Raw genomic sequence first — 19,940 nt, 5'->3', positions numbered from 1 at the left:
GATTAAGTGCCTTCAGTCATGATCCCCGGATACTGAGATGGAGTCCAGCAGTGGGTTCCCTGCTCAGCAGGGAGTCTGCTTCGCTCTCTGCCCCTTCCCTGTTCTCTCTCTCTCTGTCTGTCTCTTTATCTCAAAAATAAAATCTTAAAAAAGAGAGAGAGAGAGTTTGAATTCATAGGATTGATGGCTCTGAAATCTGTAAGTTCCTTAAGTGAGGCTGGTTTTGATAATGATTATATGCTCTCAGCCTGTTTTCCCATCTATAAAATGGAATAGTTCAGAGAATCAAAGAGGAAAAAAAGATACAAAAGGAATCATCTGAATGAAGAGATTCCACATTAGTTCTTTCTGCCCCCTCTTCCTGCCCATTCTACATCTGCGTGGAGGGGGGATGCACAGGGCTGGCACAGAATCAGTCATTTTAAAGTGGGATTGGGAAAGGCACTTTCCATGGAGGTCAAGAGGTACTGGCTGGACTGGAGCAGCCAGTTTGGAACTTGGGTGCCAGCCTCACTGATCTTTTGTTTCTAATGAAAGAGACAGGTTTTTTTTTTTTTTTTTGGGGGGGGGGAGTTGCTTAGTTTTTTCACTTTAATTATGGGCAGCATAATCCATGAGTGTTTTCTCACTTGGGAAGTATTTACTAAGTGCCTGCTATTGACTTAGAAGGTATATACTAAATGCCTACTGTTTATTTAAGACTAAATTATGCCAAGCAGAAGCATGTCAATTCATGAATTCCATAACAGCTTTGCCTGAGTAATATATTCCAGCTTTATAATGGGCTCAAATTCATTTCTGCTGTGAAAGACCTCCCCAAAGGAGTCTCAAACATCTTTCAGAAGTTTTCTCCCGTATGTGTTCATTTACCCATCTAGCCATCCATCCATTCATTCACTCCTTCAACTAATAGTTATTGAGTACTCTGTGCCAGGTGCCTGGGGTACAAAGATGAATTAGACATTGAGAGTTCCCTTAGGAAGTTACCAGTCTCATTGTGTAGACAAGATGGGTAGGTAAATGCAATGAGATACTGTGACTCAGGGCTGATGTTACTGCTGCAGACATAGCAAGTAAACTTAGGAAGCACTTATATTTTGCTAAATACTGTACTAAACCCTTCATACCAGTCGTCCTCTTTGGCCTTTACATCATGTGAGATTATTTCTGTTATTATCCCTATTAGCTACATAACGAGGCTTAGATGACAGGTAAGTCAGTTTCAAAGACATGCTTCAACCCTGGCTGTCTAGTTGTGGCACCACTCTCCTCATCACACCTGTTCTGTCCTTGCTCTCAAGTTCCTGTCTGGCCACAGAAGGTCAGAGCAGGTGCACAGCAACTGTAAACATGGCATCAGTAGTAACCGTTGATCACGTGGCCACAGGGCAATGGGTACTTCATGTGCTTATTGTCTCACTCAACCTGAGAAGGCACAAGGAAAACCCTGTCATTGGTCCCATCTTATGGATACAGAAAGCGAAGACTCACAGGTATAAAAGTTTGTGTAGATCTACCCAACTGGTAAATGGAATACATAGGGATTCAAGTTTGGGTCATATTGACTCCAAAGCCCACACGCTTTCCACTCCACTGAATACAGGTCGCAGGTACAATACCACTCAGGAAGACAGCTCCAGATATGCTCTTGTGTCACAAGGCTAAGATGACCCATACAGCCAAACCAGACCACTTAGGCATTGTTTAAACAGCACCTTATTTGGGATGGCCCAGCCTTGCCAGGTGCCTGGGTCTAAGGAAGTGATGCATTATATGACCTTTGAAGGGCTGGACATCCTGTCTCTGCCAATAGTTTGTTATCCTGTCACGATGATCCAAAAGTCAGAAAGCATATTGGTGGAAGGGTCTATTTATATATCATGGCCTGGACAAAGACCATAATTACTTTATGGCTCCAAGCTTTTGCTTCCCTGGAAAGCCCAGTATGTTTCTCCAGTGCTAAGTATATTTGCAAAGAGGAGAAGCAATGAAGGATGAAAAAAATATTCTACCAGATTTCAAGGCACATATTTCTTTTAAAGGAAGTAAATGAATATACAATGTTGTATTAATTTCAGGTATACAACATACTGATTCAACAATTCTATACATTACTTAGTGCTCACCATGGTAAATGTAGTCACCATCTGTCATCATATAATATTATTACAATATTACTGACTATATTTCCTCTGCTGTTCTTTTTATCGCTGTGACTTATTTACTTTATAACTAGAAATTTGTACCTCTTCACCCGCCAAAACTACTTCCCCCATCTCCCCACCCACTTCTCTGGTGTCCATCAGTTTGCTCTCTGTATTTAAGAGTCTGTTTGTTTTGATTTGTTAGGTTGTTCTTTAGATTCCACAAATGAGTGAAATCATATGATATTTGTTCTTCTTTATGACTTGTTCCACTTAGCATTATACCTTCTAGGTCCACCCATATTGTTGCACGTGACAAGATTTTATTCTTTTTCATGGCCAAGTAATATTCCATTTCATATATATCTTCCACATCTTATTTATCCATTCATCAATTGATGGGCATTTGGGTTGCTTCCGTATCTTGGTTATTGTAAATAATGCTGCAGTAAACTGAGATGCATATATTATTTTGAAATAGTGTTTTTGTTTTCATTAGGTAAACACCCAGTAGTGGAATTACTGAATCATAAGGCATTTCTATTTTTATTTATTTGAAGAACTTCTGCATTTTCTGCAATGATTGCACTATTTTACATTCCCATCAACAGTGCACAAGGGTTCCTTTTTCTCCACATCCCACAGATGCTTGTTGTTTCTTGTCTTTTTGGTACCAGCCATTGGAACAGATATGCAGTAGTATCTCACTGTGTTTTTTGACTTGCATATCTCTGCTGATTAATGATATCGAGTATCTATCTCTCCGTGTGTCTGTTGGCCATCTGTATGGGTTTGTTCCTGGGCTGTCTATTCTATTCCATTGATCTATTGGTCTCTTTTTGTGCTGTTACCATACTGTTTTGGCTACTATAGCTTTGTAGTATATCCTGAAATCTGAAATTATGATACCTCTAGCTTTGTTTTTTTCTCAAGACTGCTTTGGCTAAAAAAAAAAGAAAAAAAAAAGAAGACTGCTTTGGCTATTTGAGTTCTTTTGTGTGTTTTTTTTTTTTAATCGATTTTAGGATTATTTGTTCTAGTTCTGTGGAAAACACTATTGGTATTTTGATAGGGATTGCATTAAATCCGTAGATGGCTTTGGGTAATATGGACATTTTAACTATATTAGGTCTTACAATTCATGATCACAATATGTCTTCCCATTTGTTTGTGTTGTCTTTAATTTCTTTTACAAGTGTCTTAAAATATTCAGAGTGCAGGTGTCTCACTCACCTTCTTAGTTAAATTGATTCCTAGGTATTTAATCCTTTTTAATGCAATTAGAGCAAGACATTTTATATTTTTACATTAAATCAAATTTTAAAATTTGGTGTTAAATCTTATTTTTAAAAATCCCTCTCAGGGCAATATTGGTTTTCTTTTATAGACCATTACATCATTTCCTTGTGTCTCCGAATGCAGCACAAAGGACAGTCACCTTTTCTCTAGCATAGACAATGGTGTCTTTGGCAGAACTTATCAATCCCAAACCGATACCTTGTGCTTGCCTTCTGGTAATAAGGTTTCCAAAATCATTATTATTTGATGGGTCAAAACCAAACCAGTTCCCCCATCCAAATTTATGTGGTGGTTCAAACCGTCTTCAATGAGGGGTATTCTCATTCCCTCTCTTCCTCTTGTGAAATCTGAATGTTTTGGTAAAGTCATGTAATTCTTAGATCGACTTACTTTTTCCATGCCATCAGGGCACACCAGTCGGTGAAGGGTCAGTTTCCTTGGGCTTAGCCTCCGTTCTTGTGTTGTGGCTTTAAATTCTCACAGCAAATAACTCAGAACCAGGTTACCGCCTTGGTGTGACGGCTGGCAGGGGAAAAAAAAAAAAAAAGCCTTTCGTGGAGCACAGAATCTGTCTGTGTTAGCCCTCTGTCACCAGCTACTCACCCCAGCTTTGGGCTTCACCTAAATGATAAATGGTCCTATTGTTTGCGCTTTCGTATTAAAAAACCATAGAGCTAAATCTAGACGAAGCAAGGACAGAGACCCATTTCATTGCACTGTACTTTAATATTCTTGAGACCCATGGCATTACGGGTGGCTCTTTTAACAGCCATCCCTCTCCAGGGTGGAACACTGTGCTGCCTTTGTTTCATCTGATCTTCCAGCTGAAGAAGAGATGGTCACTTATCCTCAGTGCTCCCCTATCCTGCTGGATTTCTCTTGCAGGAGGAGAAACTGACCACACGGGAAAAGGTAGAGGTTTCAGGCAGGGCATTTCAGCGTGTGTTTACAGGCAGGACTGGCTTACTCAGCAAATCCTGCTCGGAGAAGCTGCAGCCAATGAAGAGGCTATATCCCGGCTTGCTTGGGGGCTTCTGAGTTTGAGCTGCATGCAGAAATGTAAGGCAGTGCTTCCTGGCGCTGATGGCAAAATGGGCCCCATCTCCAGTTATTCCTCGGGCTTCCCAGCTTTGCAGATCCAGGGGAGAACCTACATAAACATATGGTGATGTAGCCAGCTTTAAAGGCCAAGAGAATCCTTATGGATTCAGGAGACTGGTTTTTTATTTAGATTTTTATTTTTTATTTTTGTTGGAAGATGAAATGCTTCTCTCGTTACCTGCCTTACATCTTCAGACCTCCGAATACCATCCTCTCTTCCAGCTGCCACACGGAAGGTACAGACCAGAGAGGGAGAGTGTCTGGGTGGGTGGGAAAAAGTGGGCTGGTGTATGACTTCCCACAGGCTCTGCTGATACTGCTTTCTGTAGCTAGCAGATGACTGTCGTTCCTGGCAAAAGCTGGTATCTGACAGACTTAGATCTGCTTCTAAAATCAGTCTGTCTTCTGTAAGGAAAGGGACGTATTTTCTAAAGGGCAGGATAATATTGCAAAGGTGATCTCAAAGCTGATCTAGCCGAGTCGGAAAAAAATCAGAAATATTTTGCCCGTTTCCCTTATTCCACTTCAGAAGCAAACAAGTAATCGGAACTCCTGTTAAGGAAGAACATTTTCAGTAGGTGCTGCCACATACCTTTATCCAAGCTCTCTGTTTTGTCACTGTCTGTTTAATAACTTGGTGCATGCCCAAGAAAGCAATTAGCAAAATAGTATTAGCGTACTACATGACTGCGGGGTGTCGGTTGTCGGATTGTTTTGCTTGGAGTCTGGACTTGGGTTGCAGAGCAGGAAGACACTGTTGACTTTCAGCGCTCGCTGGAAATGGGGTTCGTGGGGGTCCTAAGTTAATGCCTTATGGCAAGGGTGAGCTGAGCCTCATACAAACAGTCCCCAGTCGCCGGTCCTTTTGGGGATCTCTGCTACCTTCTAACCTATCGCACTCTGCATCTGTGTGTGTGTGTGCGTGTGTACTTTCTGTGTGTGTGTGTGCATGCGTGTGTGTGTGTGTATGTGTGTGTATGTGTGTGTGTGTGTGTACCTCGTCAACATTCTGGCAATCCGCCTTCATCCAAATGCTGCAGGTTTCAACGCTTCTGGAGCCAGTAGCCGGTTGTGCATATTCTGTGTGTGATTTGCCCGTTTCTTTTGATCTGCTACATCCTTGAAAAAGAGCAGTTTCAAGAAAAGCGGCTGGCTGGCTGCTTTTCAGCCTGAGGCTTGCCCTACAAGCAGTACTGATTGAAGAGGGCTGGGGCAGTGAGAGGCTGCCTTTACCCTCTGTCCAGCCTCACTCTCTGGAATGGAGCTCGTGAGCAGCCTGTTGCGAAAACCCACCCTTGTTTCTCCTCCTCCTCAGAGTAGGAGCTGGGGATCGTGGCTGTGTAGAGAAAACAAGGGGAGTGTTTATTATTCTGGGAAGTGATTTTCAGTCATTGCCCCCGGAGAAAAGCAAGTACAAGTTTGGGATAACCCTTGAATTGAGACCAAGGATGATATTTTTCACAGACCTTCGTATCTTAAGGATTTTTTTCCATTAGATATTTCCCTTAAAAGTTTTATTGGTGGCTATAGGAGATGACCCACTGAGAAGTCTTTCCTCTTAGAGAGAGAAACTTAATAAGTCTTTATGTGCACTAGGGAGGGATAGGGAATGGCATGGATAGAAATCTCCAGGGAAACTTCCCATATACAAAAGACCTAAACTCATATAGGAAGATGCCTAGATGACTTTTCTATTTCTGATTGGTCCCCCGTCCTCTCCTCCTAGCTTAGATTTTGAGAACCCAAATACGTGGTCTGTTGCTGTTTTGTATATTAATCGAACTAAAGTTCCTACCTCATACAGACGACTACAACCCCCAAGAACTTTCTTGAAGTGTTTTTTAACCAAATTTAACTGTTGTGCTCCATCAAAATGGAAAGCCCGTTTCATTCCCATCAAAACAATTTCTAATTTGCTACCTATCGCCAGGTTTAGGGGGTTGGGGGGGGGCAAGGAGACTTGTCTTTTAATCTGTTGTGACACTCATAGACAATGGGTAGGGATAATAACACGTGGCAGACATTAACTTTGTGAGTGAGGGGCCAGAGCTGAGTGGGGAAGGCTTGAGTTAAATACCAAGCAAACAGGGCCAAGTCACTTAATTGCTCTATGCTCAATTTTACCTAAAAAATGGAAATAAAGAGACTTATTCGCAGGATATTGAGAATTCAGTGTGATCATTCTAGTTCTTTAGGAAGCTTGGTACATGATATTTTGCAGTCTCCTGTATTTTCTTAGGCTGTCAAGTTACCCTTTTTTATTACATTATCTTAAGTAATGAAGAGCTTCCTCAAACACATCGCAGTGTCCCTCAGGAACTAGTTACACTTACTTAGAGTTTGTCTGAGGAGAAATGTATGTGAGAATGGATAGGAGTTTAAGGTTTTATATTGTTAGCTATTAGTTGCCCTGTAGTCTCTTCTAGAAAAGTTATGGTTGCAAACTTCATATTTTATTTAAATGAAGAGGCAGAGAATGAATAATTGGTGTATATCCCTGGGAACATCAAATAAGTAGAAATACCCAAACCATCCCTTTAAGATTAATTCAAGAACAACTCCAAAAGCTTCACCAATTGCTGGGGCACCTTGGTGGCTCCATTGGTTGAACCCCCAACACTTGATTTGGGCTTAGGTTATCACTTCATGGGTGGTGGGGTTGAGCCTCATGTCTGGATTCTGCACTCAGCGTGGAGTCTGCTTGAGACTCTCTCTCCCTCTTCTCCTGTCCCTCACCCGGTTTGCGTGCTCACTCTCTCACTCTCAAATACATAAATGAATACAATCTTTAAAAAGAAAAAAGCTTCAGCAATTGCTGGGGTTCTTAGAGGGTGGAACCATTCTGGTTAAAAGACAGGTCTTCTGCCCAGCTTGTCTCGACATTGTTTTCTCAATACAGAAATATCATGGGCTTTGAATTTTAGCTTTGCCACTTGCCAACTGGGTGAGGTTGTAGTTATTTAACCTCTCAGAGTTCAGTTTCCCATTTGCAAAACATGGATGATGATACGTCATAGGGTGGCCACAAAGAAAGACATTCAGAATGCCACACATGGTGATAATCACAGTAGTAGCAATAATAGCAATAACAGTAATAATAACTGACCTTCACTTCTACTGCACTTACTGTGCCCCAGACATTATCTGAGTGGATGCTATAGTAATGCATTCATAGGTAGAGTAAATCAACAATATGTGGCCACAGATAATAGTTGTTTTTCCTTCCTGCTCTCACTTTCAAAATATTAAAAAAAAAAAAATTGTATTCCCTCCCTCAACCCCCACCCCCCAAACACAAAAATCCTTGCCTTGAAAACCTCTCAATGGTTTCCAATGGCCTAGCAGGCCCCATGTGTTCTGACCCCTGCCTGACTTTCCTGTTTGAGCACATGCCCTCTTGTCTGGTCTCCAGCCACACAACCGTTCTTGGTTCCTCAGGAATCTCCCTCCCACCATAGACTTTTGGGAAGCTTCTCTCTCCCCTAGCCCCATTCCTTGTTAATTCTGGCCTTGGACTCTCAGCTCAAGCCAAGAAGCCCTCCCTGGCCCTCGGGTCATGATGGTCATAGCTCTTAGAGAACCGGGCTGCTTCAGAGCACCTGTCCTAGTCTGTGAACCTGTTCTGTGAATGTCTGTCTTCCTGCTAGACTGAAAGGTTCATGGGAGCAGGACGCACATGTCATTTTGCCCTCTATTATACCCCCAGCACTAGAACAATGCCAAGTACTTAATAGGCACTCAACAAATTTTTATTGAATGGAATGATGACAAATACCAAGGCTGCTGTGGGGACACATTTTTAAAACACAGGCAAAACACATTCTACAAAGCATTAGCTGCTACAGGAATGCAAGCTGTTTTAACCATTGCTGGTCGGGTGCTTTTCGTAGCCACACTTGAGGGGACTGGTTTTATGACCATGCTCTACTTTACCTTAAAATTAGAACATATGAAGGGGGAAAAGGCCAACTAAATAATGCTGGTGCACAAACAGGGCTTTGAGAGGACAGTTGGATTGTCTTTCCTTCTCTGTGGACCTCATTAGAAGGACACATCACTCCCTCCACCACGGTGGGGAAGCATTCATCCCGTGAACTGTTTCCAGGATTAGAGGCACAGAATCTCAATCACAAGTAAAAAAAAAAAAGCATTCCAGACAGGACACAGGACAGAGATAAGAGAACCAGTCAAGTATGAGGAGCCTTGCCTGATATTTTCCAGTGGACCTAATTTGGCACCCAACATGGGAGGGTCTTTTCTAGGCCCTTGAACAGATGAGCAGAGGTATTCTCTCTTCCTGAAGGGACCAGGGTCATGTGCCTTGCCCCGAGACATTTCCTTTCCCTAAGAATTCGCCCTCGTGTTTCCATGCTGTAAAACACTGCTCATCTCTTAAAAGTCAGCTCCAGTTGAGGCTTCCCAGGAAGACTTCCTCAAGAGCTCCAAAGGACGTGCTATTTTGAGTCATGCAAACCATAACAGTTGTGGGAAGAAGGCTCCAGAAGGAGAAGCCAAGCAGCACTACAAGAATCCCTGGCCGTGTGTGCCAGGCTGGGCCAGTATCGTCTCGTTTGCTGCTCACACAATCTCATCTCCGATGCTGCTCTCTCCATGTTACAGGGGAGGAAAGTGACACACACAGGCCGTACTTAGTAAACTCGCAGAGCTAAGACTCAAGTCCAAACTTTCAGAATCAGAAATCAGCGCTCTTAACCCACACCTAATGCATTTCCTCTGGAGTACCAGCATGAGAACAGCCTTTGGATTGGATGGCCCAGGTCTGTTCACATGTTTGTGTCCTGGTGGCCAGGAGAAGCGTGGGCACAGGAATTCTGCCATTTGTCTTTAGGCTCTGAGTCCTGGTTAGCACAGACCCTGACTGGGAGTAGATGGTCAAGGAATGCTTCATAAATAAAACACTGAATGGGAGAGTGACCAGTTTGCCCATGTATCGTTGGTTCTTCTTTGGGAGGAGGAACCCAGAAGCACAATACCTTCCAGAGACCCCCAAAAGCAGGCTTACTGGAAGCCTGTACCCACGTTCAGAAAAATACACATTTTTCTAACTCTTTATCATGTTGTAAATGATAATAAAATAATAACTAAGACATACAATGCTCATTATTTATTTGGCATAATTCCAACATATACATGTTTGTGGACGTAGGAACGGGTGTGTGTATTCCTCATCATAAACCTCTCTCTGAGGGAAAGTTGTTGTTATCCTCATTTTGTAAATGAGGAAACTAAGACACAGAGAAGTTAGGTAACTTCCCTAAAGTCACACAGCTGTGAAGTGCAAGGATTAGGATTAGAACCCATGCATTCTGGTTCTGAGGTTCATGCTACAACAGGATTCATTCTTCTCTTTTGTGCCTTTTTACGTATTTATGGAATTCTTGTTTTTCATATTTTTGAAATTCTCTTCTTAGCTCCTTCCACATATGTAGAACCAACCCACTCTTCAGGCCCACATCAAACACACTTCCACCCACAGCTTTCCCTGACTGTTCACTTTCTCAGCTGCATTTAAAGCCTTTCCCACACGTGCACTGTGATTCTCTTATAACATAGAGGTAATATTAGGCCACCTGACCAGGTTATTGTAAGGATTAAGTGAGACAGAATCTTACATTGCTTGACATTGCTTTAGATTAAAATATATAAATATGTAAAAATATATAAATATATAAAAATATATTTAAAAATATATATATATATTTTTTACATTTTCTACACAGTATCTGTTTTGTCCCTGCTTTCATGCAAGGCCAGCCCCATACTGGGGAGCTGGATCCTAGTCCTGACACCAACTCCAGCCCTTCATCCTGCACTTGTCCGCTGTCTGTACCTCATCACTAAGGCTTTTCTCTCTACAGGATTGCTGGTGTGGTTCCCCAACAAACTGTCAGTCACCCTGCTTTAAATACTCATCTCACAGTCCTGTATCCACTTCTAGCTACTGCCCATTCCCTACTCCTCTTTGCAGAAAAATGCCTTGAAAGAGTCATCTATACACAGTTGTCACCTCTCTTCCCATCTCTCTGCCAAAGCTGCTCTTGGGAGAGTCCCCCGTGGCCCCCTCACTGATCTGGCCCATCGTTCTCAGCCAGGTTCCTCCTAAGGCAGCTCTCAAGCACCCTTGGCACAGGCAGTCACTGCTTCCTTCACGAAAGGGTTCCTTGTCTCGGCCTCAGGGCCCAGAGTTCCTCTTCGTTTCCTTCTCTGGCCATGGCCAGGCCGCAAACTTCTGCCTATTCCTCCTCCTCCTCTTGAGCCATAAACACACAAACCCAGGCCAGAGGCTTCTCCTTAACCTGCTCTTTCTCCTAGGTGGCCTCCACCAACCCAATGGTATGAGACATCGTCTTCTCAACCCGTATCCGCAGCTCCGGCCTCTCACCCCAATTGCAGACCAGTGCCTTGAATGGCCTACCCAGCATTCCCGCTGGGATGCAATAGTGGCCTCCAAACCTGACTCCTCATTCCCCTTGAGAAAAACCTGCTTGTCCAACTTCTTCTCCAGCTTAAGGAACAAGAACTCCAGTTTCTTTGTTACTCCAGCCAGAAAACCTGGAGTCATTCTTTGTTTCTGTTGTCTCATATCTTTCTTCGAGTTCTACAGTGAATCTTCTGGGTCTAACCTCTAAAAATATTCAGAATCCAATTACGTCTTATCAAATCTATCACTTGAATGTTTCTTTACCAGAGAGGCCTTTCCTGGCCTTCCTGCCTAAGATCTCTCTCTTTCTATCTCTCTATCTCTATTGCCCAAGCTCCGCCTCCCCCCAAATCTCTCTCTGTCTCTGTCTCTCTCTCTTACACACAGACACACACTCCCTAGTTACCTTTACACTGCTTTAGCCCTTCTCTTACTGGACATGTCCTATACCCAGTTACTTACTTGTTGCCCTTCTTTTTGCCTTGTAGAATGTAAGCTACGTAACAGCAGAGTCGGTCTCTGTTTCGTTCACTCCTATATATCTTCAACACCTAGAACAGTTTCTAGCACATAATAAGCACATAATAGATACTTGTTGATTGAATGAATGGGTGTATGAATGAAGGTTTATGTAACCTTTCAGTCATAAAGTAGGGAGAATGGACTCTGAAACCAGATGAACCTGAGTTCCAATCTCACACAGAAAATTACTCACTGGGTAACCTTCACTTACTTAACTGATGTATTTCCTTCTCCAACAATAACATATCAGGGTATTGTTATGAAGGTGAAAAAATTTTTTTTGCAATTTTATAAAAATGCCTGTTAGTATTCAGTGAATGAGACTTAACAGTATTTCTTCTGATTTTTTAAATTAAATTAAATTTTCTTTCAGTGTTCCAAGATTCATTGTTTATGCACCACACCCAGTGCTCATGCAGTACGTGCCCTCCTTAATACCCACCACCTTGCTCACAGAAACCCCCCACCCCCCTCCCCTCCAAAACCCTCAGTTTGTTTCTCAGACTCCACAGTCTGTCATGGTTTGTCTCCCCCTCCAGTTTCCCCCAAATCACTTCTCTCCATCTCCCAATGTCCTCCATGTTATTCCTTATGCTCATAAGTGAAACTATATGATAATTGACTCTCTCTGTTTGACTTATTTCACTCAGCATATCTCCTCCAGTCCTATCCACGTTGATACAAAAGTTGGGTATTCATTCTTTCTGATGGAAGCATAATACTCCATTGTATATATGGACCATATCTTCTTTATTCATTCGTCTGTTAAAGGACATCTTGGCTCTTTCCACAGTTTGGCTACTATGGCCATTGCTGCTATGAACATTGGGGTACAGATGGCCCTTCTTTTTTTTACATCTGTATCTTTGGGGTAAATACCCAGTAGTGCAATTGCAGTGTCATAGGGTAGCTCTATTTTTAATTTCTTAAGGAATCTCCACACTGTTTGCCAAAGTGGGTGCCCAACTTGCATTTGCACCAACAGTGTAAGAGGGTTCCCCTTTCTTCACATCCTCTCCAACACTAGTTGTTTACTAGTTGATTTTGGCCATTTTAACTGGTATAAGGTGGTATCTCAATGTGGTTTTGATTTCAGTCCCCTGATGGCTAATGATGATGAACATTTTTTCATGTGTCTGTTAGCCATCTGTTGTCTTCTTTGGAGAAGTGTCTGTTCATGCCTTCTGCCCATTTTTTGATGTGATATCTGTTTTGCATGTGTTGAGTTAGAGGAGTTCTTTATAGATCTTGGATATCAGCCTTTTGTCTGTAGTGTCATTTGTGAATATTTTCTCCCATTCCTTGGGTTGCCTCTTTGTTTTGTTGACTATTTCCTTTGCTATAAAGAAGTTTTTTATCTTGACAAAGTCCCAAAAGTTCATTTTCACTTTTGTTTCCTTTGTCTTTGGAGACAGGTCTTGAAAGAAGTTGCTGTGACCAATGTCAAAGAGGTTACTGCCTATGTTCTCCTCTAGGATTTTGATGGATTCCTGCCTCACTTTGAGGTCTTTTATCCATTTTGAGTTTATCTTTGTGTGCGGTATAAGAGAATGGTCAAGTTTCATTCTTCTATACATAGCTGTCCAATTTTCCCAGCACCATTTATTGAAGAGACTTTTTCCCACTGTATATTTTTTCCTGCTTTGTCGAAGATTATTTGCCTATAGAGTTGCAGGTCTACATCTGGGCTCTCTATTCTGTTCCACTGGTCTATGTGTGTATTTTTGTGCCAGTACCATGCTGTCTTGGTGATCACAGCTTTGTAGTAAAGCTTGAAATCAGGCAACATGATACCCCCAGCTTTTTTTTTTCCCCAACATTTCCTTAGCAATTCGGGGTCTCTTTTGGTTCCATACAAATTTTAGGATTGTTTGTCCCAGCTCTTTGAAAAATTCCAGTAGAATTTTGATCAGCATGGCATTGAAAGTATAGTTTGCTCTAGGCAGTATAGACATTTTAACAATGTTTATTCTTCTGATCCATGAGCATGGAATGCTCTTCCATCTTTTTGTGCCTTCTTCAGTTTCTTTTGTAAGTGTTCTGTAGTTCCTCGAGTACAGATCCTTTACCTCTTTGGTTAGGTTTATTCTCGGGTATCTTAAGGTCCTTGATGCTATAGTGAATGGAATTGATTCTCTAATTTCCCTTTCTATATTTTCATTGTTAGTGTATAAGAAAGCAACTGATTTCTGTACATTGATTCAAACACCTCAAAGTATAGGGATAGAGAGTACATTCCTCAACTTCATAAAATCTGTCTATGAAAAACCCACAACGAATATCATTCTCAATGGGGAAAAGCTGACAGCCTTCCTTTTGAAATCAGGAACACAACAAGGATGTCCACTCTCGCCACTGTTGTTCAACAACGTACTAGAAGTTCTACCAGCAGCAATCAGACAACAAAAAGAAAAGGTATTCAAATTGGCAAAGAAGTCAAAGTCTCTCTTTTGCAGATGACCTGAGACTTTATATGGAAAAACCAAAAGACTCCACCCCCAAACTGCTAGAACTCATATAGCAATTCAGTAATGTGGCAGCATACAGTATTTCTTCTGTATCTCCTACTGCACTTACCACAGGAATAGTCACATAAAGGTATTCGTAGTGCCATACGGATTGAATCATTTTTGCCTGCTTACATAGCTAGCATTGGCGAGGGCTTGTAATTTGCCAGACCCTGTGCTAAATACTTTAGTCACCGCCTCTCATAAATCTCAGGAAAACATCACGATGTCTAGTTGTCCTTATTTTACAGATGAAGTAACCACAAAATGGTATGATAACTTAATGAAAGCCACATGGCAAATATGGAGTAGGTCAGAGTTTTGTACCCAGACTGTTAGATTCTAGAGCCCAGGTTCTTATCCGCTCCATAATATACTGGATTTTACAATACAATGCATAAATACAACATTTTAAACATTGTTCTCAGCACATGGAAATTTAAAAGATGTAAAGGACTCATCAGTATTTTAAGAAGTTACTATCTGGTGGGGGAGAGGAAGGCATGCATACACAACTCTAACAAGGGATTTTTAACCCGATTAGGCATGAGAATCAACTGTGGCAAATGAACAGGGACATCTCCACCATGTCCCAGATTAATGAATCAGATTACCTGGAAGGGAGCCCCAGGAATCCTAGTTTTAAAAGATCCTCAGGTAAATCTTTTCTTTTCTTTCTTTCTTTCTTTTTGGTTTTTTTCTTGTTTGTTTGTTTTTTGAAGATTTTTTATTTGTTTGACACGGGGTAGGGGAGAGAGAGAGAGCAAAAGCAGGGGAACAGGAGGCAGAGAGAGAGGGAGAAGCAGGCTCCTTGTTGAAACAGGGAGCCTGATGGGGGGCTCAATCCTAGGAGGCCAGCATCATGACCTGAGCAGAAGGCACTCACTTAACCGACTAAGCCACACAGGCACCCCTACCCTTGTGAATCCTATGAACAGTCAGAGCTGGCAACCTGAGTCTATGAGAAACAATGGTTAGGGCTGAGGAATATATTCGAAGGGAGGAGCTTTGGGAGAAAGAGATCTATCAGTTGTGGGTCCCTTTGAACTGACAGATTAAGATCCTGCTGCTAAGAAGAGATCGCCTTTGGTTAAGGTGCCTGACATCTGGCAGATAAGTGGCTGTCCTGGGAAGATTCAAGGTCAGTGTCACTCATTTACACATTCTGTGGACTTCACTGAGCTTTTGTCTGCTCCATGGTAACTATGGATTTGCTTTAAGAGTGTCTATTTGGGTACCAGCTAAAACATTCAGTTTTAATAAAACTTATTCAGCCCAAGTCATTCAGTTTCTTGGGCTTTAGTTTTGTCCTCTTCATAAAGGAGAATAAAAATTATGCCCTTATTGAGGAGTTGCTTTAGTGAGTAAACATGATAATTCATACACAGCATACAGCGTGCTATCCAGTGCATATGAAGAGCTCAATGAGAGCTGTTACTCTGAATGGGATTCATATTAGTGGAGGCCTCAGAAGTCAGCTTTGCCCTGAGTAGTTTGATGCAATGCGGTGATGGAAAGAATCCTAGGCCAGTGGTCCAGAGACACGTATGTTCTGGTCTCCTCTAGACATTGATGTCCCTTGATAAACTGCCTAATCCTGCTGCGCCTCGGAGTCAAACTGCAACATAATAAAACATGGTAGCATTGGTGTGAGACTAAGTGACAGTGCTTTGTGAAGTACGTCCCCCTCTTGAGCTACCCATATTAAATCAGAAGCCCGGAATGGTAACTGATTTCTAGGAGTTCCTGATAAATTCGTAAGGAATTCAGCAGCTGATAAGAAATGTGGAGGACAGAGAATAATGTTGAGTAAAAGCCAACTGGGAGTCAGGCGCTCTCCAGGCCGTTATTTTCATGGGGAGATAATTATCACAATAATCGAGTGTGCCAATAGGCACGTTTTGCCAGTGAAGATCCTGGGAGAGGACTGGTGAGGTGAGCCATCCAGTTGGAACAGACCTGGGCTTTGGAATCAGTTAAATGAGAGTTCCAAATATGACTAAAGGTATTTATCCTCTGAGTCTCTGTTTTCTCAAGGGTAAAATAGAAGGGATTAGGTTTCCTTTTCAGGTCTATTGTAAGGACTAAAGACATTGAGTGAAGCGTGCTTGACAGCCACTGAGTAGAGATGGTCCCTGTACTTACTGTGACAGTTTCTTTGTTCCAAGCTGGTCTGAGGGCACATCATTGGTTCCTCCCACACCATCATGTTCTCATCCAAAGGGGGAAAAAAAAAGTTCGGTTTTGAATTCTTTAGTTCTTTCAACCTTCATCACCTTTGCTGCTTGTGTGTCATGAACACTGGACAGCACGGTTCTGATGTGTGTTTGCGAATTCAGTTTGTCTTTAGTACTTGTGCCCCAAGGCAATTCCTTCCTTTGGACTCAGTTTTCTAAATTGAATAGAGAAATCACCAGTGGTGAAATCATCACCATCCTTAGAGAGACTGGCCCATTAGTTTTCTGAGTCATTGTTTCTTCCCTGGCAGATGGAGCTGGGAGAAAAGATGGGCCACGATGGCCAAAGCCTTTATCTTTCCAAGTAGCTGCAAAAGCACAATTAGTAGGCGAAGCAAACAAAAGGCAAATGGATACCTGACTTCAAAGATATGCATGAAAGGCTGCTCTGCACCCTATGGTTGACACATGGGAATGTCCCTTACCTAGAAATTGTAGGAGCAAATTGAATGGTCAGTGAACCTCCTTGCAAGAGAAATTAGTTGTTAATTCCAAAATTACAAGCATATGCATAAAGAGCCTCTCTCTTTTAAATCAGAGATGGGCTAGGCAGTGGGTTCACAAGGGATAAACATACATATGGTTCCGACCCTACTGGAACACCGAATCATCAGGTTACTGTTAACTGTGGCAAATGTACTTGTGGCAAGGACGTAGAGAGAGATGGTCTAACAGGGTTCTGGACTGCCCAAAAAGAGGAGGACATCTTCCCTGAAGAGCTGAGATCTGAAGGAGAAATACGACTTATATATAGGTGGAATGAGAGAGAATTTTCCAGGGAAAGGAGACCATGTTTGAGAGGCTCTGTTACCAGAGGGTCATTGGTGAATGTGAGATTCTTAAGGAAGGTCGGTGTGATAGGCACGTGGAGACCCAGCAATAGAACAGTGAAGAAATAGGTCCTAGAGTGGTGGGTTCTGCACACCTCTCTGATGGCAATTACAGCTTTGACTCAAAGAGCAACTGGAAATTACTGAAGGGTATGAATCTGGGGGCGGAAGAAAGTCCATATATGCAACATGAGAAGATTCATCTGACTGCTGGCAGACTAGAAGGGCTAAGCAGTGGGTGGATCCACCTCGGGGAGTCGGCCGCTAAAAGTCCCTGTCCTTGCAGTTCAGGGGAATGGGTTGATGACAGTCTGTATGCCCCAGATTCCTTAAGGTGCATTTGGCATCTGAATCCAGTGCAGAAACCTGTTCATTGTCTTGACATCCAGCCCAAAAAAGTTTCTTCTCAATGAGCAGTGGCAGGAATATGCTATGCTCTGTTCTGAAGAGGCAGTAAACATTCCCAGCACTGAAAAATAGACCGAGTGTGCTCTGCCAGACACAACACTCGCGAAGCATGATATTTAGAAGGAAGAGAAAGTCTGTGTTGGGACCAAACCACTAAAGATGTTTTCATATCATGTTTGTTCAGCACAAAAATGGCTGCTCTATCAAAGCTTCTAGATAGAATAGTAATAGTACATCTGCCCAGCTGTGTATAATCATGTAGACACAGCAAAGTGACCTTCTCAGGAGAGGACCGACCAGAAGTCAGTCTCCTGGGCAAGTGTTAGGAAGCCCTGTTCTACCTTCGTTATTAATTCATTTTCTCATGGTCCTATACCCAAGATGGGGGAATGTCTAAAGCATGTGGGTAAAAGCCTCCAATGTGAAAATACTGCAGGAAAGCAGCAGGTAGCACAATAACCAAAAAGGAGTGATAATGGCTGTCGGGAAACTGTGTGTTGGAGCCCTAAAGGAAATACAGTCCAGTTAAAAAAAAAAAAGAAAAAGATAGTAAGCAAGGAAAACAAAGTCAGGCCCAACTCTTAGGCCACCTGTTTCCATCCCATTAGGAAGAATCCTAGAACATCTGTTTGGGAGCAGGCCTCTGAAACAGTCAGGCCTTCCTGGGATCCCTGAGTCTTGAACAGCACTTCTGACTCAGAGAACTGGAGAATTCACTTCCTGCCAAAGATGACCCTTTTGCTTCAGGACACTGCTGACTGTCTCTAGATCTTTAAGTTGAGCTGGACTCTGTTTCTTAGAATTGTTGCAGTCAGTTTCTTCTCAAATCACAAATCTTTTCCTCATGATAGTTGTACTTTATGAGGATGATTTTTGTACCGTGTGCAGGCTTAAGATTCCAATTTGCTACAAGTAGCCTCCTGACTTTACCTACAGTCATGGTCATAACATGGAGCTTTGAAGAGCTTTATCCTGTTCTAAGTGTTTTCGTGTATTAGCTCATTTAGTTGTAATAACAGCGAAGAGGAAACTTCTACTATGCCCATTTTACAGATACAGAAACTGAGGTCAGAAAAGCAAATAACCTGCCCGAAGTCATTCAGTTAGCAAGCAGCAGAGAGGTAGGACCTGACCCCAGGTAGGCTGGCCCCGGAGCCTGTGGTGCAGGGAAAAGCACAGGCTTTGCTCCCACTGTCTCACCTTTGAATCCAAGTTCCAACACTTCCTGTGACCACTTGCTTCAGATTAAGCCTCCATTTCTTCATCCATGAGATGGGGAACCAGGACCCCTACCTCCGTGCCATTGCAGGAGTACAGAAAATAATGTCTTCCTTGCCCACCCTGCCTTCACACGACAGGCTGATAGAATCAGTAAATGTGTGACTATGTGCATGAAGACTCTCTGGGGTCAGCCTTCCCTAGCAAAGCTTTCTTATTCTTTGCCCCAGTTCTCAAGTGAAATACCCATTTTAGGTGTCCTTCAGGCAGTCAGCCAGAAACAGGGCATCCCAGCACAAGATGGGAATGAAAACAAAATTATACTATAGCATCACCACAGATCATTGCTCCACTCCCCCCCCCCTCCCAGTCCAGACTCGAGAGCACTGGGCACCCTAGAGATAAAGTTGACATGCTCCAACAAAGTGGCCTTTCAGATTATGGAATGTCCCTGTTCGAAGCCCATTTCTATGAATGGCTTCCTATTTTACCCAGTGAACTCTGATGTCTTCCAGTGGCCTACAAGGCCTAAGAGATCTGCACCCTGATGACCTCCTGTTACCTCCCCCTTCACTGAGCCCACAACCAGCCTCACTGACCTGCTTGCTCTTCCTCCAGCAGCCCAAGCATGTTCCCTCTCCAGGATCTTGTACTTGTCCCCTCTGCCTGGAGTGTTCGTCTCCCAACCCCATGGTTCTTTCCCTCACTTTTTGTATGTCTTTGCACAAATACCACCCTTCAAATGGGCCTTCTTGCCTACCTGATCTACACCTCCCAAGCACTCACCCTTTATTTTACTTTGTAGATGGTCCCCCTGGTCCATCTATTCTATATTTGCATTCGGTTTTCACCTGTTTCCTCTTGCTAGCCCATTAAGTCTCTGAGAGCAGGTGCTTTGAACTTTTGCTCGACATCGTGTCTGCCATGTAGTCATGGGTGACACATCTTTGTTGAATATATGGTGAACGATCATGGTTAGCAGCGGCAGTGGGTAAGTGCAGAGACCCATAAGATGCTGCCTTTCCAGAAGGGCACTGGTTCCCAAGTGTTCGTGTACACACAAAGATCATCTGCAGTGCTTGGTTTAAAATAGAGATTCAGGGGCTCACACACCTCCTCAAATTTGGAATCGGTCCATCCTGAGCAGAGCCCCAGAACCACCACTTTTAAGAACCCCCGTGGCTGTTGAGCAAGTGCAGACTTTCAAGAAACGCTGTCCTAGGATAAGAGAA

General features: G+C 42.7%; 1 protein-coding gene across 4 annotated transcripts in view; it reads left to right on the top strand.

Moving 5' to 3' along the window:
* Window positions 1-19,940, top strand: part of PPP2R2B (protein phosphatase 2 regulatory subunit Bbeta) — a 450,120-nt gene that overhangs the window by 24,596 nt on the left and 405,584 nt on the right. The window contains exon 1 of one of the 4 annotated variants that reach the window (XM_059174966.1): window positions 4,396-4,780. The exons of 2 other annotated variants lie outside the window; for them this stretch is intronic. In XM_059174966.1, coding sequence (XP_059030949.1) covers window positions 4,707-4,780 — 74 coding nt within the window. In that variant the 5' untranslated portion in view covers window positions 4,396-4,706. Of the gene's footprint in view, window positions 1-4,395; window positions 4,781-19,940 lie in introns of those variants that run through there. One more of the 4 variants, XM_059174970.1, reaches the window with a different exon arrangement.

Source organism: Mustela lutreola, chromosome 5 (genome assembly GCF_030435805.1).
Source record: "Mustela lutreola isolate mMusLut2 chromosome 5, mMusLut2.pri, whole genome shotgun sequence".
NCBI lineage: Eukaryota > Metazoa > Chordata > Mammalia > Carnivora > Mustelidae > Mustela > Mustela lutreola.
Note: the sequence above shows the minus strand (reverse complement) of the source record. Positions and strands in the feature narration are given on the sequence as shown.